Below are 25100 nucleotides of genomic sequence, written 5' to 3' on the forward strand. Positions count from 1 at the left end.
ATAAGGAAAGACTTCATGAATTAGATATTATGCAATAGGAAAATACCAAAATTTAACATCAGAGTCTTATAATTTTTGTAAATTACTAAATAATTGTTTACATATATTGCATTTAGTATTTCATCTTGAACACACAGAATGGTATCTCATGTCCAATGATGTTGAAAGAATTATTAAAAGAACCAGGCCTTAACCAGCGCTACATTTGTTTCCTGCCCAGTATCTCAAAGCCCTTCCAAAACTGTATACACTGAGGCAGTCAGCGAAAGTTTAGATACTTAAGGGGTGAAAAACAGGCCAGCTAAACACAGAATGGGATTAATTCGGCTGCAGCAGATCTTTAATTTGGCAGGGGATGGATTACACGACCTGAGTGTCTTTCTTATCCTATGCTTATGACTTTGTAATTATGGCAATTATTTTCCAATCGTGCCATTTGGGAAAGGGAATAAACACAATATGCCTGTCTCAATGAATCTGTAGGGGGATTTTACAGAAGCAGAACGTAACCGCTCAAGCTGTAATTGTGTTTTCTCCCCAGGACTAACTGTGGTAAGTGTGCCATAGCATTTTTACAAATGGCGAGCAGTTCATTTTTTTTTTTTTTTTCTCTACCTTCAGAAGCAAAGTGACTTGCACCAATATTCTGGGTATTTTTGCCACCCTCTTTTGGAATACTTTCAGTAATGAAGCTCCTGTAGCTGTGTGCAGCAGATAATCCCATGCAGTTAACTGACCTCACAAAGAAAAGATCATCATACCAAAGACAATCCCAGGGCTGTACATTTTTAAAACAAGCAAAACTAGGAAAGATGTCCTTCAAACTGAAAAATTAACTTTCTGCCCACAGAAGAAAAGTTTGTTATTGTAATGACAGGTTCTACTTACCCTGAGCTTTCTTCCAAACACAGTCACTTTGCCTTTAATCTGTTCCTTCCTCAGACGCCATTCAATTGAATTTAAACCATTTTCCATTGGTAGAGAAATATTACATCGTCCTATGGTGGGAGTCACAGTCCCAGCCAGGACATGAGGTTCGCTGTGAAAGCTAATGCTCATGCCATTGGCATACATCACTCTCAAAGTACCATTATTACAGAGCTGGTAGCTGTTCCTCACTTGATCTACAGCAATAATGAAAAGAAAATAATTTAGCTACTCCAGTCATAAAGAAAACATATAGCTTAATTTGATTGGTTTTTTATTGCACTCCTGTTGAAGTTAAATGAAGTCAGCCTGCAATTACCATTTACGTGGTACTATGGTGGAAATTACAGATGTTACTGATTCATGTAAAGAACAGTAGTGTAGCAGTGAGCCTGCAGAGAGATACTGTGTTTATTTCATTATGTTTTCCCTTTAGTCTTAATTATGAATCAAAATGCACAGTGATATGTGTTCAACCATGTAATTTATTTCTAATATGAACAAAAACTCCTGAAAACTGTCCTGCTGGATAAACAACAAACCATTAAACTCCAGGACAGGGGAAAAAAAAAAAAAAAAAAAAAAAAAGAGTGGGAAGAGGTAAGCGCCTCTTCTTTTTTTCTTCCCTCTGTTTAAAAACTGTCTCCAAGCAGAGGCTTTGTACAGAATTCGAGTTTGGCTTTAAATCCTCAAGGTGTGCAAGCTGGCAGCCACAGCCCTTTGCTTGCCTGGCTCCCTGCCACCCCACCAGAGGTGCACTAGCCTGATGCGCCCACCCAGCCCTGTGGCTGTCGGAGAAGAGTTACAAAAACAGCCTGTACTTTTATGACCCTGTAGTTCTCCAGCTGTTTGACACAGCCAAGCCGATTCTCAGCCAGGATGGAGCGCTACAGTGTGCAACTGTCACCAAAGCATCACAATTTGTCTGACAGAAGGACAGCATCTATGTAATTAATCATCTGGTATAAGAGAAATAAAGGCTTTATAACCAGACGTGTCACGGTATAATAGTCTATAAATGCTGACATTTATGTCAGGAGGATACTATTGTTCAATGATGATATTCTTATTCCAGTGACATTGTATCTTAATTTAAAAAAAACCCATCACTCGTCAAATTCCTTTCAGTCTCTCTTTGATACCTGACTGTTTTTGCTTCATCAGATACAATGCCTGGGCGGTGCTGGAAAGCTCTGTGCAAACATTTAACCACTTTGTTACTGATCTCTCCTGCCAGGCTGGGGCTGTAACGCTGTCCTCGGAAGTGCTAACTGTGGCACAAGAGCATCCACTGCCCTGACGGTTCTACATTTTATTTAATGGCAGTGTATTAATTTGGAAGATTTAATTTCTAATAGTGGGACTCTACCTAATCCTCTCTCTCCACAAGGATCTCTACCCAGACAGCCAACGCTCAGCAGACTGCATCTCTGTGGCACTGAAGTCAGAACCAATTTTGCAGTGAAGTACAGAGAAATATGCGAGTGGGTAAAGTGACCCTGACCCAAGAGGTAACAGAAGGGCTAACTTACACCAGCAGGTAACGACCATATGTATTTGACAGAAAGCGTGATTGTGAAATGTCTCTTACCTGTCACTTAGGAATGAGCTTTATGGGAGTTTTTCCTGCAACACTTATACGCTTTCCCCCTGCTCATAAGTGTACTAATGGCACAAATCTTTTGCGAATTGCTTTCTCAAGTTGTGTGTGTGGTTAGGAGATGTGCTGAGAAGTGTACTTTGGTACCTTGAACAACTGTATAGGAAGCCTCCACAGAGGAGAGATTTGTGATGACCGTGACATCGTCATCCCGATTAGAATTCTCAATGTCGATGGTAATGGACTTTTCCATTTCTCGATGAAGGCTAGTTACCACTCCGGTGGGACGTGTTACATTGGTCAGACGCCCTTCATGATCATAGCTAATAGAAAAGTTAGTGAGAGCAAAAAAGCATGAGGATATATGTTCATTTCAATACCCAATGTATTAATAATGCACCACATTTGTGCAAAAAACCCCAGAATGAAACAGATTTTCAAGAACATCTTGGCCATACCTATTTCTCTGTTCTTGAAAGAGTCTATAATGATGAAATAATAATTTTCAGAGATAGTGATCTCAACTACATGAGTGCAAATCCAGGCTAGCATCTTTTATATTATTAATGAATTAAATTATTACAGATACACAGAGTGATATTTGGCTCAAACAATTATAATTAGTAAATTCATCTGCATTTTAATAGTTGCGTTTCACTCTAAGGAAGTGGACTTATGATGGATACTACAATATCAATTGCATACACTGCACATTTGCAATTGAATACTCAGTGGAAACTACTAAGTATGGCCTTAAGTGACATATCAAGGAATAAACTTGCCATAAGAGATTAAAAAAGACATAAACTTGAAAACAATAATTTCATTTAGATCTTATCTGTGGTATCGAACTGCATTTTGGGGTCAGTATTTTGGCTCATAAAGAAGAATAATGAGAAGTTAAAGTACAGGATAGGTTGGAGTTGCACAAAGGGCAGCAGTCAGCACTCAGAATATACCTTTGAAGATGAATTAAGTGCTCCAGAGGCATAAAGATAAAAAAAAAAAACAAAACCAAACCAAAAAAAACCCAAAAGAAAAGAAAAAAAGAAAAAGGGCTCTCCATGAGTTTATTGAGTGAAATTTATTTAGAGGTATAAAGCCTGAGGAGGGGGGAAAGAAGGAATGCTGCCTGAAATCAAATCAGACTGTTTCTCCCTTTCCTTTAGTATGCTATATTTGAGTGCACACTTATGCTAAAGAAGCAATCCTTCGGATCTTAAGGGCAAGAAATGGGGACCTGAAACAAAATCAGTATTCCAGTCTGACACTCTGCTTGCCGCAGTTCTCTACTTGTGCAAGTGTCTCTCACCCAGCTGCTACCAAAGCGCACATACTTCTAATCAGCAGAAAGGCAAGAAAAAAATGTCCTGTGTAGATAAAGGGAAAAGTTTAGGTAGAGATTGAAACCAACTGGTCATCCTTTGAACGTAGAAATCCAGGGAGCAGGAAGCCTGGAAGAGAACTGGTAAATCCATTGCACTGCTTGAGAGTAACAGAAGAGAAGAGGAGCACGTTTAGTATCACAGAGTTAGCTGAGTTCTTTGTACATCGTGGTTAGCTGTAAAGATGAAAAAAAATCAGTGCTTTCAACATGACTTTTTACAATTAAATCACTCAGAAACCTCAAAGTAGGCCACCTGAACTGTATAGTGTATTTCCAAAATTAATACACAAATTGGCTCCTCAGTTAAGACAAATATAAAATATGCCTTTCAGCTCCATTGCAAATGGTTGCACCCATTCAACTGAATATTGGGGAGGAAGGAAAAAAATCACCTGTGGAGCAACAAGCCTTACCAGAACCAATGGAAGCATTAGGCAAAGAAGTAGATCAATAAAACAAAGCTTCACGTGACCTAAGAGGGACCAATAATATACTGTGTTCATTTAAGCATTGCAGGATCAAATAAAGATTAAGCAGCATGATCTTCTTAGTAAAATTCACAAGTTTCTACCCATATATACATATGTATATATATTTTATATATAATTTAAGGTACTGGATAAAAGATATTCTGTTGAGATAATCTATGAAAGGGGCTCTGGGGGCTTTGGTTAAGTCTATATAACGGTCTTCACAAACTAGAATTGAAAAATACTCATAAAGTATAGATGAGGGAAGAATTTGATCCAGTCAAGCATCCATCTAGCAAGAAGAAACAAAAAGTGCAAAAAATGGACAGTTTCAAAATCCCAGAAGTTAATAATGAGATATGCCCTAAGAGTCTGTATGTGGACTTCCTTGGTGTGTTTAGTGATTAGCAGAGTGATGAAGAGAGTGCTGAGGTGTCAAGTATTATAGAAGAGACAATGTCATTTAGGACAAACTAGAAAAATCTATGAGTGGCTTCAGCATGACTACACAGAGCTTGGTGGACGTCCAGAAAAATGGTTGGTGAAACTCCCCATCAGCAAATATATTTTAGGCAATGCAAATGAGATATTAATTTAAACTCTTCATTCACATTGCTGGGTTTTTAATTAACCCAGGAAAAATTCCAGGGGATTGCTGTGGGCTACTCACTGAAAATCTCCGTTCAAAGTACAAGGGCAGCCTAAAAAGCAAACACGGATGAGGCTGTACGGAGACCAAACCAGAAAAATTAAAACATTCTATTGTTATTTCTAGAAATCAGTGCTTTGCCCCCTGCCATGTTTCCCAGTGCTGGTAACAGGTTTTGAAATCAGCAATGGCAGAGATTAAAAGGGTTTATAAGCAAGTGATGGACAGGCTTAAACTGATACATACAAAAGTATTCTATATGAAGATCTGCAGACCACTTAGTTTACAAGCTAGATATATCAAAAATCCACTACTCAAATAATATATACACACTGCAACACCAATGTATAATGAAGGCATTTCTACTTTATCCATTGCATCAATGAAATCCTATTTTTAAAAATACCTTAAGGCTAAAAACTGTAAAATTAATAAAAGAGAAACCTTTTATGTATTACAAAATCTAGAAGTGACATCTTTTTGAGATTTTTTTTTAAATTTATGTATTATGTGAGAGCAAGTGCTTAGTAAAATAGAACACCCAGACATTTATATGAATAATAAGAATCAAGCTATATAGGAATTAAATGGTTATGTATCTTTCTTCTTAATGACATGAAGCTGGGTCTAATGAAGTAAAAGAAAAAAATTTGCAATGGAAAATATATTAATCAACCTGGGACTTCTTGGTATCATCTTCAGAAGCAGCCACTCGCTATCACAGTCTATGACACAGCATCAGGCTAGATGAGTCAGATCTGATAAGGTAACCTTTGTATCTTCAAATCAGGAGGGGTCTGGGTACACTGAAATTCCTAAGCTTTCAGTTAGAATTTTCTCTCCTTCAGTTAAGGTTTCATCCCAAGCTTTTCTACCAATAAAATTACAAGTGGAGTGATCCTTTCTTAATCCCAGTATCTTAAAAAAACAGCATCTCCCTGTGACCACTGCTAACTCGCTAATATATTGGTAACCGGGACCAAGCCCGCCCAAGCAGGCAAAGCTTTCCAAGGCCGAAGTTCCCAGGACAGCTCGGGGTGAGACCAGCCGCTGCCCCCCGCCCCACACTGAAGCTGCTCGTTGGCTCTGCCTGCAGCCTGGAGATGGTGCCCGGCTGCCTGGTGGCTCGGAGCCGACCGCACCATGGGACACAGCTGAGCACCTCTCTGTCACCTTCTCAGCTACAGATACCTGAGCTGTGCATCCCTTCAGCAGGCTTGTGATAACGCACTGAAGGCTGTTCTCCCATGCCCAGTATTATGGCACCTCTACATCTCCTGCGATGTATTTTTATAGCTAGCATTCTGGTCCGTGAGGTCTGAGACGTGTGCCGCTCAACAGCTTGCGGGTGGGAGTAGCTAGGACAGTGCTACACACGTACTGCAGAAGGAGTAACAGCAGCTTTTGACTTAACATAGAGCAGGGCAAGGTCCAGATCCACACACACTTACATATATCCCTATTTGCTCTCCCTTATAAAACCCAAAGCTGATTCAAGAAGAAAATGGCAGCACACTTTTAGGATGCTCCCAAGACCAAGTGGACTGCCACTGAGGAGCCACTTCAAAGAGCTGTGCTTCATGCTCAAACCCAAACTTAAACCACCGCACGTGAGCCAGCTGGTAGCTGCTACAGTATTTAAGAGCCTTGCCTGCTCCTACTGCAAACAAACTGCACACATATACACATGCACTATATATATAAGTATGGGATGTGTACACATATAAAAATATTTCGTGTATGCATTTCTCTGCCTATACACATGCATACCTAGAGATGCTGCACAAATTGAATTTTGTGAGCATTTTCAGAGTACAGTTTCAGATAAAAGAAAGGAATATGCCCAACAAGCTAGCATGGCACTTCAATGTCTGGTTGATATAAATGCACTGAAATAAATTTTTCATAAGAACTTTAGCTCATATAGTATTTTACTACTTAGAAGACATTTGTTCTTTTCCAGTTCTGCTGCCATATTAACAATTTGGGGTATACTTATTATTTCTGTACGAATGTGGCACAGAAAACTGTTTTATTGTCCTTATAAAAACTATCATTGGCTAAGTATTTCTTTCATCTTAATTGATGTTAACTTATAGCTACCCAAATGCATGGCATAATGATGAATACAGAATTTTCCCCTTGGATCTGGCTTTGAAGAACAAATAGAAACTCAAACCCAGTACTGAGTTACTGTGGTCTGTGATAGTTTAGGTTTGTAAATTCTTGTAATCTTATTAATAAACCCCTCAGCTGCGGGGGCACATGAGATTACAAAGCATATTAAGGAGTTACTGTGAGTCAGCTGCTTAGGATCAGCCTCAAGGAGATGCCTCTCTCTTTTTCTGGTATTTTCTAATGAGTATCTTGAGTGCACATAGCTAACTTCTAGTCCTCACATGAGGTTTTCCACAAACACCTACAGACACACAGCTTCTTTTAATACCTTTGTGAAGGGCATTTTATGGCTTTTTTTCTAACCTAGGTAACAGTCATCATGTCTAGTTTATTTTATACATGCATTATAAAGTATATGCGTTTTTCATGCAAAAAAATGTCTATGCTGTCCTCTCATCTATGGGCTCTGTGCTTATGAGAATGTATGTACAAATCTGGGAGAAAGTAAGTTATTTCTGCTGCCTCATCAAAGTTACTAATTATCTAAGGCAAGTACCTCAGGCTGTACTATTTCAACCTAAATATGGTAATTAACTTCCACTGATCTGAAGCAAGGGTTGTGCATCATTTCTTATTTGATCTTGGAAAAACATCTAGTTGACATGTCAGGACTATATATACATTGTTATATTTTTAGATGCACCTCAGTAAGACAGCAAAGCATCTACCTTTTGTATTTACTTAGGAATTACAGTAAAATTTTTCTAATAAATCGTGCTAATTTAGTCCTTCATGTGATTCTCAGCCACTAGTTATACCAGTTTTGTAACCTGCAACTTTCTGATGACCTTTTTTAATGTTTCATTGATTTTCCTGTAGAGTTTTAAATTACTTTGCTATTAAATTTTCTACAGTTAATTACTGGTGTTTTGAGAAATAGCTAGTTTATATGACTTCTGATCCAAATCTTGAGCTAGCTATTGAGGAAAAAACAACCAAAAAACCTACCTAGAAGGGGACCCGTAGCTCACCAACGATAACGTGCGATTTTACTGCTAACTAAAAAAAAAGCTTTTACTTGAGCTTGTAATCCGCAGGTAACATCTTTCAGGAATTCCATAACTGGATTATTTCTGTAGCCAATGTGGGGTAAAGAAATAGTCTTTGCAAAATACGAAGGAGAAAACCCCCTCCACATCTCGACCCAGAGTCTGGGTGAAAACCTCGCCAGGGCCAGGAGCGGAGGCGACCACCAGAGGGCGCTGCTTTCCTTGCTACGGAACGAGGCACCGCGGCCAGCAGCTGCTGAGCGGCGCCGCTCTGCGTGTGTTTTGAGCCGATGGTGAACACAGTCCTTTGCATTTCTGCCTGACCTACGTCTTCTCTCAAAAAGAAAGCAAGCGGCGGCCCAAATCAAGGCGTTAATAAATCTAAACCGGTGTTTGTCATCACCTTAAAAATAAGCCTACAATTTCAAATGAAATAGAAAGCCCTAGTCGTACTTACTAACCGCTACTTTGAGAAATGGCATTTAGTAATCGTTAACTAATTCAAACAAAATACGTGGCATCAGACTTGCCATACTTAAAAGTTATATGTATTTTGGATACATTGTTTACCTTCTATTTTTAAATCTGTTTTGATCAATAAATGGCAATAAGACTATGAAGAATAGGATAACTGTTAATAAAATTCTGACTAGTTTTTCTAGCTTTTTAGTCTACTTCTGAACTTCATCTCCGATGTATTACATTTAAAGACGAAGTTCTGTCTTTTTACTCTACATGCTCACACACCAGTGTGCTTTTGGGTTATCGACAAATTACCGAAGTCACACCAGGGCTGGGACAGAGAGCTGGGGAGCTCACTTCCTCACTTGTCTCAAGAATGAACATTCAGTGAAGTTAGTCAACATTTTAACAACCACGAGCAATATACGAGTCTGAACAGAACAATACACAATCTGAGTTCCACGGGAGGCTGCAGCATTAGGGCTCCCAGAGAGGCAGCTCGGCAGGGGCTGCGGAGCGCTGGGGCCTGGCCGGGATGGGGTTATCTGCTGCCTTGCTGACGGCTAAGAGCGGGGCCCAAACTGGTAAATCAAACACGCGTTTCAGAACGTGGCACACAGTCCTTCGTGCTGGAGCTGGAGGCCAGCTGCCCCACCGGTCTCAGACTGCGGGCAGGAATTTGGGTGGTTCAGTACCCACCCAAAGGACACGGCAAAACTGATGAAATCGAGAAGCCACTAAATCATCCCCAGTATCACATTAGGCTGAGGTGTAACGGCCTTACTCGGAATCAGTGACAAGCCTACAACCAATTTCAGTAGGGTCAGTTTAGGGCTTACTCACTACCGCTTGAAAAATAAATGTACGCTTAATATAGCCAAAAACATTCTTACTCATAAAATGTTGTCCATCCTGTTTCATCACTCTTCGTTGCTAAGAGACCACTGTTTCCGTTATATGTCATTAATCCGAGCTCCAGGGTCTGTGTTGAGACCAGCTTGAGTCCACCATTAGTGCCGACAGCCAGCGTGACAATCTGATTATCCGGCATCAGTAAATGGCGGGGCATCCCACTGGCATCCCGACGGACCTTCAAGGAGTTGCCATTGTTGTCCATCACCTCCGTGACATCGTTATCGCTGCTATAGGTGAAATTGTACAAGTACTCCCCGGTAACAAGGCTGAGAGTGTACTGGTGAATCCCGTCAGCATTGAAGACATACAGCTCCTGTTCTCCTGGAGATGCAGCTTCATATTGGTTAAAAGAATTAAGAATGGGCCTGTTTTTACTGACAGCCCTAATGCGGATATTTCCAAGATCAGCTATGTAGATGGTACCATCTGGGGCCACAGCTAAGGAAGATGGTGAATTTAAGATGGCATCAGTGGCATACCCATCATCCCCAGAATAGCAATTACAGTTGACATCATTTTTGCAATCACAGTCTGAAGCTGCCCCTGCAAGAAGGCATATTTCTCCATTGGTAGTTACCTGGCGTAGCCGATTAATTTTTTTTTCATCTGTCTCACTGATGTAAAGAACTCCTGTGTGTGAGATGGCAATGGCACTGGCTGATTCAAGTGCAGAATGAATAGCCAGTTTGCTAAGAGAGTAGTCTATACCAGGAACCTGGCAGTGCATGGGGCGTCCAGCAATAATGCTAACTTGATGATTTTCTGTGATCCGTAAAATAACATTGTTCTCTAGGACATAAAGTGAGTTGTCCATGGGATTGACAGCGAGATCAGTAGGCCACTCCAGCCGTACCTATGAGTTGCACAAATTATTACTGTAAAACTCATAACTGAACAGTACACTTCCAGTGTTTAAAATTCCATGTGTAACAACAGAAAATTAGTGAGGGGTTTATCAGCGTAAATCATGAAACCAAGTCATGAACGGCAACTACTTCAAGCAATGACTTTGTTTTTCGGAAATATTAAAGCTACGTGCAGTGGTAACTTTGGCTAATTGTGTTTCTGTGCAAAGAATGAACGCTACGTTGTGCAAGCTCTACAATAATTACAGAAAAACAGGCAATTAAGACAATAACTCCCGTTATCTCAACCTTATTTCTCTATAGTTGCATAAATAACCTGTGTTAGCCACAGTAAAAGGATGGTTCACTCATTTCAGTAATGAATCAAATATGCTATCATCTTGTGCTGCACAATGTATTTCTTAAGTGGCCAGGCAGTCATCCAAAAAAGATGCCCATCTCTTCTACGGCAGAGAGAAAAATAAATGCAGTTAAGAGTCTACCTGGGTGACATCCATGCTGGAATCACAGCTGAGAGGTCGAACAGCAGTTAGGTCATTGGAGCCCAGCAGGGTTGATATAATTCCATTCTGATCCACTTTCCTAATCATAGTGGCATCGACAAAATACATGAGGCCATACTTATCCACTGCAATTCCTGCAAATATAAAACCCAGGCATCAGTGAAGCAGTTAGGCTCCTAGCTTCAAGGCAGGCTTCATCTTATCAACAAGTCAACAAGATGGTGACATTTGTTCACTTCCCCTGTCCTTTCCTCCCTTCCAAGCTGAGCAGAGGTCCTGGAACCCTCCAAGTACCTCTAGTTCTGCTGAATAAATGGCACCAAGCAGGTTTATCCATTGAGGCTTTAAAAGAAAAAAAACCTACAGAAATCTCCCAAACATGCCAGAGAGCCAGCAGAATGCATCAGTTTACTTCTAAATTCAAACTCTGTAGGATACATTACATAAACCAGTAAGAAAAGAAAAATTATCTCCTAAATTTTAATCTCAGAAATTTGATGTGTCGCTTTCTTCGTCGGAAGGATCTAAAGAGGATGCAGAATTTTTAGAAATCTTGAAAAAATGGCTTAAAAATCTTGAAAAAATAAGTGGACAATATATTCTTTCAGGATGTTGTTTAATTCTTTGGCCTGTTCCAGTAAGGAATATGGGAAGAACATCTGGTGTTTCCAGATGAAGGCACAAGGGTTTTCAGCCTAGAAAAAAATGAAAGTTTCAATGCCTGTCACATTGGGAGTCCTTAGAGAGGAAAGGCACAGAATGAAAGGGTGCTCCCTTGGCGGAACAGAAGGATGCTGCTGCCTGTTGTGAAGGAGGGCAGGCTTTTTCCCGCTTTGATTTGGCGCGCTGCCTTGTCCATTTCTTGGGCTGAAAATAAAATATTGATCTAAAAATTTTGTCTTCAAATAGTTGCAGTGCTCATCCTATTGGGCAGCAAGAGAAGATACAGCTTTATTTTCTTAATTTCTATGCAAGACCTAACTTAAACCATGCAAGCAGCTCTGTTGATATACTCCGGATGTACGAACTGAAACTATTACCTATACAAAGAAACAGGACCTTTCATTTTTATTTGATTTTACAATCATCTAGTTATTTTCAACCATTGAAATAAACCCCAAAGATGTTTGAAACACCTGGCAATACACCTGCTTAATTCATCCTTACAATTAAGACGAAACAATGGGGAAAAAAAATCTTCAAAAGGAACACATCCCCAAATCTCTACATCATCTTGAAAACTTTTTTGTTAAAAATTAGAAACTAGGAAGGGCAAAGATCCTTTCATTTTTCCTCTGCTGCTGAAGAAAAAGGGGATACATAGAATAAAACTTCAGGAAAAAAGCCACAGCAGGCAGTTTTTCTCCCCAAAGACCATATCTCAAACAGTAATTTGTTCCCCAGCTTACATGCTTGCTTCTTGGAGTGAGCAGTACCCTGCTAATTTGTGTTCTGTTCTCCTTTTGCAGCATTTAGTGTTGGGGTAATAAAGTTTGCTTTAACTAAACAAAGCACGAACACTTGCCAATCCACTGTAATTAAAGCCCAGAATAAAAATTACCGAGCAAGGAGTGATTTAATTGCCAGATAATTATTTCCACATCCAGTCTAGCCTCAGACAGTCATTTTCTCCAGCTTCTTTTCCTACTTTACCTCGAGGGCTCATTAGGGTTGCGTCCACTGCCTTCCCTCCGTCCCCACATCTGGCTTCATCAAAGGGCAGGCATTGCTCTCCCGTTCCTGCTACCACTTCCGAGTTACCAGCTAGGTCCTTCGTGCCAGTGAGGGACTTGACCTTGTATATGCGTCGACTATTGGTGTCCGATACGTACAGTGAGCCTGAAACAGGGTCCACGGCCAGATAGTATTTATGAGCGGGATTGTTGCTTTAGAGAAAAAGAAAGCATAAAACAGAAACAGCTGAGCAGTCTAGAAACTTCACAGGCTTTCAGAGCTTGGACACTCATCAGGCACAGAGAGATCTGGAAAGAAAGTCTGACACCTTCATGCAGAGGTGGGGTCTGAAGGACTACCATCTGAGGAGCTAACTTGATTAGGACCTGGTCAGTGCTTCAGAAGGATTGTAATTTTAAATCTCATTCATCCTGCTACACCAACCCTTGCACAGCAGAGCCCCGTAAGCCAAAGCTGCACCGCAGACTTCCCTCTTCAGCCCTTCAGATCTGCTGCAGGTCAATTCTCTGGCTTATCTCTACCTGTTGCCCCTCCTCCCACCATCTTCTTTAACTTCCCTTGAAAGCAGAAGTCATAGGCGTAAGATCAAAGAATCAGCTTCCGAGTTACTTATGCCACAAGATTTGTGAGTCCTTGCATAAATAGGAGGCAGAGGCATAGCAAATTTATTCCTGAAGCAAATTTGTTCTCATTCATTCTTATCAAGAATCTCATTTACGGCAGATGAAGTTGGTTGTATAACTCAAAACAGGGACCCCAAGTGTCTGACTTTAACTCCAAACCTTCTGTTATTGAAAAACTGGTCCTCAGCTTGTGATTAGAATGGGTGCTCATATGGAAAGCTACTTCTCTTCGGAAATATATGCTTTTTGACAGCTTGTCACATTTTGGAACTACTTTAGCAAATCATCTGCAAATTGAGAAATGTCAATCTTTGCGATATATATACATTCACACACACAGAACTGCAGTGCAGAAATATTTTCAAAATCTTGCCTGGCTAGTTTAACTCAATTTAGTTGGATTTTAAGCATGATGTGAATTTTCCAGCCTTTGGAGCCTATGGGTGAGCGTAAATAAGATCAATGGTGGTTTCAAAGCATAGAAGACAAATGAAGACAGGAAGAAAAAAAATGAAGGTTACTTACCAGTAACCAGAGATATTTGCCTCCAAATATCCACACTCCTAGTTACATGTGGCAAAAGTGCCCATCTCCAAGAGTGAGGATACACAGAGGTAAGTTATGATGGACATAAGCCATTTCTTGATCAGACTTGCTTGAAACTATAAGGCCACTTTCGGCAGATGGATTATCAGCAGCACAAAGACAACCGTGTTCATATGGTCATGACCAGATCTGGAGGAATGAGTAGGCCCCAAAATATCACTTTCTACAGTTATCTTCCTCTATGCCAGTCTTTGACATGTCATGATTTTACATCAATAGTTTGTTTTAAAACTGTAGAAAGTAGGAAGGAGACTGGTTTGATCAAAATTCAGTAGGCAGAGGTAATACCATCTGCTGAAGTCTAGGAGTGTAGAAATTAGAGATGAAAAAATACAATAAACAAAAAATACTTGGCAGGTTTATTTCATGCATGGATCTCGAAGTACTTTAAAAAGATGGGTATTACACCCATTTTACAGAGGAGGAAACTGAGGCACAGAGAGGTTAAGTGGTGTAGACAGTTATGCAGGGAGACTAGTGACATGCTTGAAATTAGAGCACAATCTCTTTATTCCCCAAGTTCCTCTCCTTATCTTCAGCAGCAGACTGCACCTCTTGACTAGACCCTTATCACATTCCTTCTCATCCCTCCAAAACAAGGCTCAATCTTTTTGTTGCCACACGAAAAAAGATTTCTTTCCACTTACAAATTTCCTCAGTCTCTTGTGTATCTGAGCGACACAAACACCTGCACATTTGTCACTGGTTTGAATTCTCTCTTCTTCCACCATGCTTTTCCCTCACAGTGAAGGCCAAACCTTGCTGTGATGGTAGCGTTGCGCCCTACTTCACAAACCCACCCAAATTTAGCTCAGGGCTTTGCAACAGTGGCAGATGAGCCGACAACGGTGTGTTGCAGCTGCAGGCTGGCTGCTGCCTCTCTGCTGGGCTCCAGCTCGGAGAGCCCTTTGCCTGGCCCTCCTAAGACACGTAGCCCCCCACCTTGGGCCAACGGGGTCCCGAGGCCGGTGCAGACCGGAGCTGTGCTGGCACAGCCGCTTGCTGCCGGAGGCAGGGGCTGGGCTCGGTCTGGGTGGTGGGAGCTGCTGGGGGGGCTGCCCACCTGCCTGACACGGAGCAGCAGCCGCTCCGTGACACCGGAGGGGCCTCGCATCTTTCTCGATGTGATTCTGCTGGCCTGTGCTTGCCTTCCTGAGTGAGCACGGCCCTGCTCCCCTTCTGCCCACAGCTAGCGCCAGGTATGTCCCCCGTTACCAGGACGGGATAAGGTACGATAAGGGATAAGGCAGCGTAAAAAGCAATGGCAGAACATGGGCTTATTTCCCTCTCCTCTTCTGCAGTCATCGCTGTGCCCGTGCAGCTTGCCCTGCCTCTCTTCTCTCTCCCGACTTCTGCCAAGGAGTCAGCCACAAGCTTTTTTGCCAGACCAGGGAGCAACTCCCCGGCGCTGCAGCCCTGCCGCTTACCCCTTCACCCTCTCCCGAGCTCGGTAAGGGGACAGAGAGTGGAAGTGTCTCCACATAAAACATTTGGGGGGCTGTGGCAGAAAATGACTGTTGAAAGGTGACATGCACTCACCGCGTCCCCAGAGAAACAGCGAGATTATGAGCTCAAACAAGGATGTATTTTATAAATGAGTAGTAAATATTTCTCAAAGCGGCACCCGAGCAACTGAAGACCTCTGCCTCTCTTTTCTCTACGCCATTGTAATCTTTTATTCAAATTACAGGAAGCCAGGGAATGTACCTTGTTTCAAAAGATTTTCCATAACATTCGGCATCGCTCAGAGGCTTCTGTCAATAAAGTCTCTGCCTCCAGCCCTCCCCAGCAAATGCAGCAGTTACCACCAGGTGCAGCCTTACTCTGTCTGTGCAGGAGCCCGATGCCTGACAGGGAGTGCAGGCAGGATCAACCTGTCCTCCCTGATCTTCTCATATGCGTATCAAATTCATGACAGTGCAACAACAGCTTTTCTTGAAATTTAACAAAAAGGACAAGCTGCCCAGAGCAAACCTCTAAGCACCTGGAAAATTAACTAAGCTTAGTTAATACAAACAAGGAGCTTCCAGCATCACCAATAATCATTAGCAAATTGTGAATGAATTAATCCAGATAAGAAAATGTAGTAGCGTTACACCTGCTATACCAAATTGTATTTTGAAGGGGAAATTATACTGTTTAGTCCAGACCATCTCCTGCATCTAACTGGTATTACAGAAATGGAAAGTATGGCTTTAAAAGGGTGATGCACAGCACACTATGGAATAGTTTACAACAGCTCTTTTTTGTTCTTGCCCTTGATATTCTCCCGGGGGAACATCCTCCCCATCCCAGGTGTGGCATGGAAGAAGGTACGAGCATTTCCTATGCTGCTGCCATCCAGAAGGATGCATCCAGTGCTCAGGTGAGATGATTAAAAATCTTTTCTGCTAACATCCAGAAAGGTTATGCCTCTCCCTCATGAATCTTACAGTGACTGCATCTAGTGGTTGCATACAACCAGCCCCACAGGTTGACTGACTGTTAAATGTATTTGATGAAAGAAAACAGACACTAAATTATGAAAAAGGACAGAGGGTTCAGAAAATCATTAATGACCGGAAAATGAGTTTTTGACCTATTTGCAGTCATTAGTGCTTTTGTGAACCTTTCTGGCATTTGTAAAACTGCTGTTGTAGTTTACCTCAACCATTTAGACCAATTATAGACAGCAGGGAGAAGTGTTTATAGAGAAGTTAGCTTGGGGTTCATTATACTTGCATTCTACTAGAAATTTCTAATTACTGTCAGAACTTATTTGGTTGCTTTTTGACTGCATTTCATAATTGCTAATGCTTATCATATTCATAACACACAATTAGCACATAAAAATGTTTCTATATGTGGTACATGAAGAACATAACATTACACAAGAAGCACAACACAAAAAGCAAACACAATGAAGCAAACAAACCATATCAAATTATATGGGAAAGAGCTCGTGTCTTACCTATGTTTAAACTCTTTATTTCTTTATAGAAAGGGAACAGAAGAAAAAAGAACAAACAGTTAGCTGAAGAATAGATGGTAAAGCAAACATAGTATTTGTTTTATTTTACAAAAGGACACAGGAGAAGATACCTCTTTTCAGCACTAGCCTTAGCTTGGTTTACGGATGAAGAGGGACTGGGAGTGACAGAATTGCAAGCTAGTTCCCTAGTAGGAGACCCATGCCCCCACCCCCCAACCCCCCATATATTTTACAGGAAACTTGCTGGACGATTGGAAAGGTTTTTGCATGGAAATATGTGTAGCTTGTGGGCCAGGAGCAAGAGAAACTGGCAGTTTTCTGAATACAGAACCAGGAAGGGGGAAGCACTGGGCTTTGGGTATTGTCTGCAACTTGGGGGCAATCTCTTTAATAAAAATTAAATTTGACTTGATTAAACAGGCTATTTCTAAACAAGTTTCTACTACGCAGTTTATTTTTCTCTCCTCCCACTCTCTAATTGCTTAAAGTAAGTTTGGATGCTACCTGGTATCTATTTAAGACTATCAAAGCAAATCTTAGGGGAAAAAACCCCACCCTGTAAGTGAGCAGTAAGATACTGTACAATAGGAGTTTTATAGCGTTGATTGATCTCTAATTTACTGTCTAGACACAAAGTCAAAGGAAAAGTGTCCTCTACTTCCAAGAATAAATTAATACCTTCTCCACACCACAGTGTTTCACTGTGTTTATGTCATTTCCATTTAGGAATATCCACTGAACGAAACAGAGAGGTGCGTTACTCCTGAGCTGCAGCACTCAAGGCACAGCCCCAAACTTGCAATACCAATGTTAAGTGTGGCATGCAACACTCCTGAGTCAAAATTCTGATGAGTCACTCAGATCAGGTACCTTCATAAAGGACAGGGTGAAGAAAATATGCACACTGGGATATTCTGACTAATAAGGTTATCTAAGATTTACATGGGCTTATGTAAAACCAAAATTACATCCGCTGTAAAATCTAAATAAAGTGATGTATTTGGTTTGTAATAAATATGGACCTACTATTTGCAATGTTATTCAAGCTACTTGATACTAGCTGAAGACTCTGCTATTGTTCACACTTAAATGGCTCAAATCTTCAAACTCTTACCCATGTAACTCATACAGATTTTAAGATGACCGATGAATCCGAATTACTACTACAGATGATGTTTGCTGGACTGGACCTTAATTCCCTTTAGAGGAACAGGGGGCAAAGACATCACTGCAAATCCTAAAAAATCTGCGTGTCAAGTCATTTGCAGCTGTTCAACAGCACTCAAAATACAATAGCTTTACTCTTCATTGTTAATGGTTATACCAGAAGCTAAAGAAAGTATGCTATGGAAAACAGACTTTCATAAAAGAAAAGAGAAAGTGGACAAAAGCAGATTAAAAAGTCCATCATCTAGTTTTTTATTGATGTCCTTTCCCATTTTCCCCCACGTGCTGAAAAGCCCAAGCTCTCTTTTACCTAGAGAGAAAGCAAAGTACTCGGACTAATACTGTTGTTAACTTGGAGACAACACTTTCAAATATCAGGTGTGCTAGGAAACTTTTGTCACTGGCTGATATTAGGAAGTGAGGTGCATATAAATGCCTTATATTAAGTATCCTAATTTGAAAACATTGCTCTTCACCTATAAAGCTGCAGTCCTATTTACTAGAAAGCTAAACAGAACTGATGAAATTAGGAAAAAAAATCAGCATATTCTATGTAATACAGAGTTATAGCGTATATTGATATAAATATTTATAGCAGGTCACACATCCATACCAGCTACCTTCTGTGGTTTACAGTGAGCTGCCATCAGAAAGTGCTGGATGATATATGACTTTTTTTTTTTTTTTTTAAATATAATAAGGCAGCCTCATGGTGTATGAGGTAGGTGTCAAGAGAGTGTTTTCAGAGTAGAATTGGCCTGAATCGGATCTCTTTTCTCTTATATAAAATCAGAATCCACAATAGTGACATCAACAGAATGACATGAATGGAAGAGAGGTGTAAAATAGAGCTAGGCCTCCTATTCTCTAGCAGTCCAATGATTTTGCACTTTTCCCCACTAATTAAAACTTAAAAGTACAGTGGAAGCAGAGGAATTGGTTATTGGCCATATCATTATAAAACAAGGCTAATGCCCCAGATTCACTCAATGTATTTTGCAGCTATATCCAATTTACAGGAGCCCTAGTACTATCGCCGATGTGGGCTGCAGAAGTATCAGAAGACAGCCAATGCTATTTTTCCTCATTTTTCTGCAAATACTCAACAGAGCTGTAACTATAAGGCCCAGTTACATGAGTTATGGTTTGAAGCAATAGCTCTTGCCTCTCCTAGAAGAATGAAAAAAGGAGATGGAACAGAAATGGGTGAAGTGGTACACTCTACACTCATGCCTTCCCTATTAAGTGACCAAATCTTAATGTTGGGAGGTGGGAGGGCGCAGGACGGGGGGACAGAGATACAGTCTTAAAGAGTTCTGACGATGCAAAGTGACTCTGCATGTCAATCTTAACTGCACTCGTCAACCTACAGAAACAGACTTATGAGCATGGGAAAGTGGCTCTCAAAACCATTTCTAGGAAAACCTTCCTTCTAAACTCGTAAGACTGTTGTTACACCTTTGCTTATCACTGCGGCTCAATACCTACAGGCAGTCAATTCTGTAGTTTTCAGACAAAACTAAATTATATATAGTACTGAGGGGAGATTGTATCAAATGATCACCAACAAGAAAGAAGATGGTTTGTACTTTTTGTACAAGCTGGTTTGTACTCTTCTGTTCTTCTTTATAGTCATTGCTCTGATAAGCTACAGACTTTGAACTATGCATTTCTGTGCCCCATTTCTCCACTGGAATTTAAATAGGTTGAAAGTGACAATGTTTTACAAAATTATAAAAAGTAATGGTAAAGGCTGATTTGAGCACAGGCTACAGAAATGAAGTGCTAAGATTAACACCTTACCTCAGCTCCAATATACTAGTAACATTCCTGGATGGGAAGATACGCCGAATATAGTTAAAATCTCCAACAAAGAGACTTCCATCAATACCCACTGCCAGTGCTACAGGGGCCAAAAGCTTATTTCCCTCTGCCAGACCATTGCAGCTAGGACAGGATATGCTTCTTCGGCGCCCATTCCCCATAATGCTGGTTATCACAGCTGGCTGCTGAGTTAGAAACTGATTTTCTCCATTGCCTTTGTGCAATATACCTAACAATAAAGAGGAGAAGAAGTGGTTATTACTGTCATACATTGCAGGGGACTTCAGGTAGTTCTCTTTTCAACAGCTGCTGTTAAGGACTGTACACTGAAATGACTCCAGCATTTGGTTCTTCAACGGTGCAAAAAAGAGTGAAAGGTCTCTGCAGTAGTAAAAATAAAGGTGGAGTGAATATTCTCTGTTAAAACACACACACACAGCCACAGACCCAGCCCTAAGCCCTGAGTCCTTTGGTATTCATTGTGAAGAAAACATTGCCATGCAGCTCTCTGGCCTGGCACAATGGTTTCAACTGCCTTATTAACTGGGAGGTGAGAAGGCAAACAGTGGGGAAGAGGTGCTCCTTATTTGTATCCCTGGATCTTCTCACTCTAGTTTCCTATGTTACAGTTTATTTGAAATTTCGTCAACCTCACTGTTCTCTTTCCACCTCTCAGTCTTTCACGTGTTTTTCATGGAAAATGAAAAATGAGAAATGGAGAAGCCAAAGAAGATGACAGCACAGAAAATGAAAAGATAGGAAAGAGATGAAGCTCCTAGCAGGGCTCCTAAGGATCAATGATAAAAGGCAAGAGGGAAGCTAGTGGTAAGGATCTTTATTAGGCTTCAAGAAATGCCTTTCAGATCAGATTTTTTTTCAAAATATTTGTTCAAAGAGCAGACTCCTGCTCCAAGGGAGTGGTTTCTCTGACAAGAGTGACCATTTTCAATGCCATCAAAGATTGTAGTTATCTGGCCATAAACTTTTAGCCTTGTGTTCTATTGGAAATACAGGTGTACTATCCTAATGTCACTGGCTCCCCACTGGTGACAACAGTGATTATCACGCACTATCCAAATGGCTCTCTCTACAGTGTTTGTTCCGCTGCACAGCACTTTAAGTGTGTTCCAATTGCTTGATCTTGCCTATTCTGAACACTACTTTAGATTTCTTGAGCAACAATATACTTTGCAATTTGTTAATGTGGGGATCAGCAAGAAGGCTGTAGAAAACACTTGGCAGAGATCAAAGAAATATATGCTAAGCATTCCGCTCCCTAAGAGTCTCTGGTAAAATATGAAGATCAGGAACGTTCAGCTTAGGATATGTAAAGACAAAGAGATGTGAGGAAAAAAACAAACGGATGACAAAATTAAAAGACAAACGAGACAGTATCTCATCACAGACTCATACTCCTTTTAAGCCCCATCTCATATTAGAGGGAAAAAGGTCAAACAAAAGGAACCAGGGACAGATGCGGTTAATATCAGAAAAACAGGGAAGGAAGACAGAAAGACATTACAAGGGAATAAACGAATAACAGAATAGAGGATAAAGATTTGGACTTTAAGAAAAGCCATGCTGTGCAGAACAGTAAAATTTTGTTGAAATTCTAAAAAAAATTTCTGGCAACTGAAACATGTCTCATACCTTACTAAGCTAAAGATGAAACAAAAAGAGTGGAGAAATTGCATTTTTAAAAGTGTAAATATAATGCAAATAAAAGGTGTTCACAGACAAAACTCCATATAGCACAGAAAACACATGGATTTAACTAACTCACCACTCTTGACATTAAGTACATGATGTTTATCCAAAGACCATCCTCCTAAATTTGAAGGATCTAGTTCAAATCCTTGCAGCAGTGCTGTCCTCTTCTCCCATAAAATGAGACTGGGGCAAGTCTCATATTCAAAACCCACAGAAACTGAAATAAAATAAAATCTAATATACTTGCTGAACAAACACTGAATTAAACGTCCAGAGCACATCCAAATCATTCAGCATTCCAGTTCCTCAGCCCCCTCAAGAAGATGGACTGATTATATTCCTCTCTTTTATTCTACAATATTAAATTCAGACCTTTGACTAGACACAAATTTGAAACTTCATTCACATGTACTCTGCAGGGATCTGATCATTTCTGTTTGAATAGCTCGCACTGGGAAGTGACTGGTTTGGTGAGAGTGAGAAATATAATTTTAAAAATATAATAAAATTATTCTATCAGATAACAGGACAAGATCAAACTCTTAATTTGCCAGACGTTCACAGCATTTATTTGGTGTGTTCATTTTACATATCATATACCAAGAAGCAGTGGAAACTTTGTGTGCTTAAAAGCACACATGCACTGCAAGCATTACTCAGGAAAGCAATATCCTATGCAATAACGTAAGAAAGAAAAACTATAGCAAAGATGATTTTAGAAAAAACAGAAAAGAAGTAAGATTTTTAAAATAAGTTTTTCTTTCCACACTGGCACAGCTCTGATGTCCATTTTTAGCATTGTTGTATCACAATTATTCTGATACTCAAATGAAAATGAAAAAAATATTATGATGATCACTCTTTTTCCCACCCACTAGAATCGAGTGAATTAAAAATAGCTGTCGAACTAGAAGACTGAACAGCATTAGAAAAACACTATTTTCACTTCAAATGTATTATACCAGAAGAGGCTATAATAACGGCATGCATGAAAACCCAAATGCACGAAAGAAGGCTGGCTCGTCCTGCATGAGGTTCATTTGTTAGCTGAAAGGAAATAAAAACACAGTGATGGACTAGGTTTCACCCAAGTTCCTGTGGCCAGTTTTTCCCATTGTCTGGTCTAAACCATCTAAGTCAGCTACCGATCAGGAAACAGGCATGTTGAGGGAGTTTAGACCTTTTGAATGTGATCTTTAATGTGTAAAAAGAAACATAATACAAACACAAATTGGGTCAGGAAGACAAGAACTGTTTAGTCTATATTTGCTTCTCCGTAAAAAATCTTTGCAGTTTCCTTACTAAGAATTACAGGTGTTATTTGGAAAGTTTTGGAGCTTATATATGTTGACTTACCTACAGCATCTGACAACCCATAAACCTTCTGACCATATGCATCTGTTTTGTCCCAGATAAATGTATATGCCAAGTTGGGAGATGCCTGAAATGATTTTTGAAACAAATGCCCTTCTACCGCTACCATCAAATGAACTTTGATTAGATTCAGCGGCACAAGTGACTGAGTCATGGTGATCTTAAGTAAGGATTTGTATCCAGCAGTACGGGAACTCAGGTAGTTGAGCTTTATACTAGAGCCAGGGATCTCAATTTCTTCGTGAAGAACCTGAATAGGAAAAAGATCAAACATTTTATATTAGTGTTTTGTTATTTTTTTAGAATAATATTGCCTTGCATATTCTTATGAACTTATGAACTTCTACTGCTGGGAATGGTTATCCTCAAATCAGTGCAGTGATGCAGTTCAGCTGACATTTCTGGACAAATAATTATTTGGCAGCTGTGTAAGCTTCTTTTTAAGAGCCCACTGCTGGTAAAAACGCAAATAGTAGTTCTACTGCAAGTTATATGCAAGGAGAACATAAGAAATACAGTCATAGGAACCTGCAATTTCTACTAACAGTTAGTATAAAGGGTAACTGAATAAAGCAGTGAAACAATAGTACCAGGAGAGTTTTCCTTTGTCCTAAATAACATTCAAGAAAGCAGCCTGCACCAAGTGCCACACACCAAGCCTTTGCAAAATCCTCCTGAAACACCTAAGCTGTCAACTGAAATGGAGAGGTGTATTGTATGATAACGAGAAGGTGCAACGTAGTCAAAGATAAATGTGTCTGGGTGACATGAATCTGGGATATCTGCTGCAGACCTCATTATAAAGCCTGCTGTCAGAATGAACTCTGCAGAGGCATTTGCTACAGCAGTTCCAGGGGACAAATGGTGACTGTGGTAAGCACTCAGGTCAGCACTAGCACCTGACCACTGATTTCTATACCATTTCCACTCACACAGTTCTTACCTGGGTTTCTGGTACAATGGGATTCCGGCCAGGAGCATCACTGAAGAAAGTTGAAAGTGGTGACGAAATGATGACGGGGTCAGGACGGACAAAACCACTTAGATCACAGCTAGGAATGGAGTTCTCCTCTGTCTTCATCACAAGAGTGTCCATGGCATAGAAGCTATTCCAAGGCAACCATACTGTCCTTTCCTGACTCATAAATGGGGCCCGTTCAAAGTGCAACGTTAGGGATGCTCCGCCATTTGCAACCAAGTCAAACCTAGAAAAATGTGGGCTTTAGAAGTGACAAGACTGAATAATTCCAGTAATAACATTCCTGGCTAATGGAATAGGTATATAGGTACACCTATAGCAATAGGTATATGTCCTTGTTTCAGCTGGGACAGAGTTAATTTTCTTCACGCTAGCTGGTGCAGAGCTGTGTGTTGGATTTGGGATGAGCATGCTGGTAACACGCTGATGTTTTAGCTGGTGCTGAGCAGCACTTACACCATGTCAAGGACGTTTCAGCTTCTCACCCTGCCCCGCCAGTGAGAAGGCTGTGGGGCACAAGAGGCCGGGAGGTGACACAGCCGGGACAGCTGACCCCAGCTGACCCAAGGGACATCCCAGACCACATGACATCATGCTCAGCGTATAAATGAGGGGAAAAGCTTAGTAAAGCCGGCTGGGGGCTGCTGCTCAGGGGCTGGCTGGGCATCGCTCAGCAGGTGGTGAGCAACTGTTTTTCATTTGCATCGCTTCTGTTTCTTTTTTTTTTTATTTTCACTTTTTGTTAGTAAGGGTTTTATTTCTCTCTCTTTTTGTTATTTTCCATCTTCTTCTATTTTATTTCAGTTTCTGCACTGTTCTTATCTCAACCCATGAGTTCTCTTACTTTTACCTTTTTGATTCTCTCCCCCATCGCACTGGGGGAGAGTGTGCAAGCGGCCGTGTGAGGCTTAGTTTCCAGCTGTGGTTAAACCATGACAGTACATTTTAAGTGTCATGTTTCAAATTATCAGTAATGGGATGCGAACCTCTGGCAACTAAACAACTGAAATCCAGCCAAGACAAGCAATGATTCGAAGTCACCCGGCCAAACCTTGTTCCTATATATTATAAAATCTGCATGAAATAATTATAAATACCCAAACAAAAATCACCACACTTATTATTACAAGTCATCTTCATATATAGAATCAGCAGAGAAGCCAAGTTCATACTGAGTTGAACACTGAATTATCCCTTTCCTAAAA

At 40.5% G+C, this 25100-nt stretch overlaps 1 protein-coding gene across 5 annotated transcripts in view; it reads right to left on the reverse strand.

Moving 5' to 3' along the window:
- The window catches only part of TENM2 (teneurin transmembrane protein 2), a 698288-nt gene that overhangs the window by 12776 nt on the left and 660412 nt on the right, over positions 1–25100 (reverse strand). For 3 of the 5 annotated variants that reach the window (XM_056349859.1, XM_056349855.1, XM_056349856.1), the window contains exons 19-28: positions 23860–24121; positions 22899–23166; positions 21616–21759; positions 19812–20061; positions 16821–16841; positions 12600–12832; positions 10926–11080; positions 9556–10430; positions 2675–2850; positions 889–1124 (exon numbers count right to left, since the gene is read on the reverse strand). In XM_056349859.1, coding sequence (XP_056205834.1) covers positions 889–1124; positions 2675–2850; positions 9556–10430; positions 10926–11080; positions 12600–12832; positions 16821–16841; positions 19812–20061; positions 21616–21759; positions 22899–23166; positions 23860–24121 — 2620 coding nt within the window. The remainder of the gene's footprint in view (positions 1–888; positions 1125–2674; positions 2851–9555; positions 10431–10925; positions 11081–12599; positions 12833–16820; positions 16842–19811; positions 20062–21615; positions 21760–22898; positions 23167–23859; positions 24122–25100) is intronic. The other 2 variants (XM_056349860.1, XM_056349858.1) reach the window with 1 other exon arrangement.

The sequence above is a fragment of the Falco biarmicus genome, chromosome 8 (genome assembly GCF_023638135.1).
Source record: "Falco biarmicus isolate bFalBia1 chromosome 8, bFalBia1.pri, whole genome shotgun sequence".
In the NCBI taxonomy this organism is placed as follows: domain Eukaryota; kingdom Metazoa; phylum Chordata; class Aves; order Falconiformes; family Falconidae; genus Falco; species Falco biarmicus.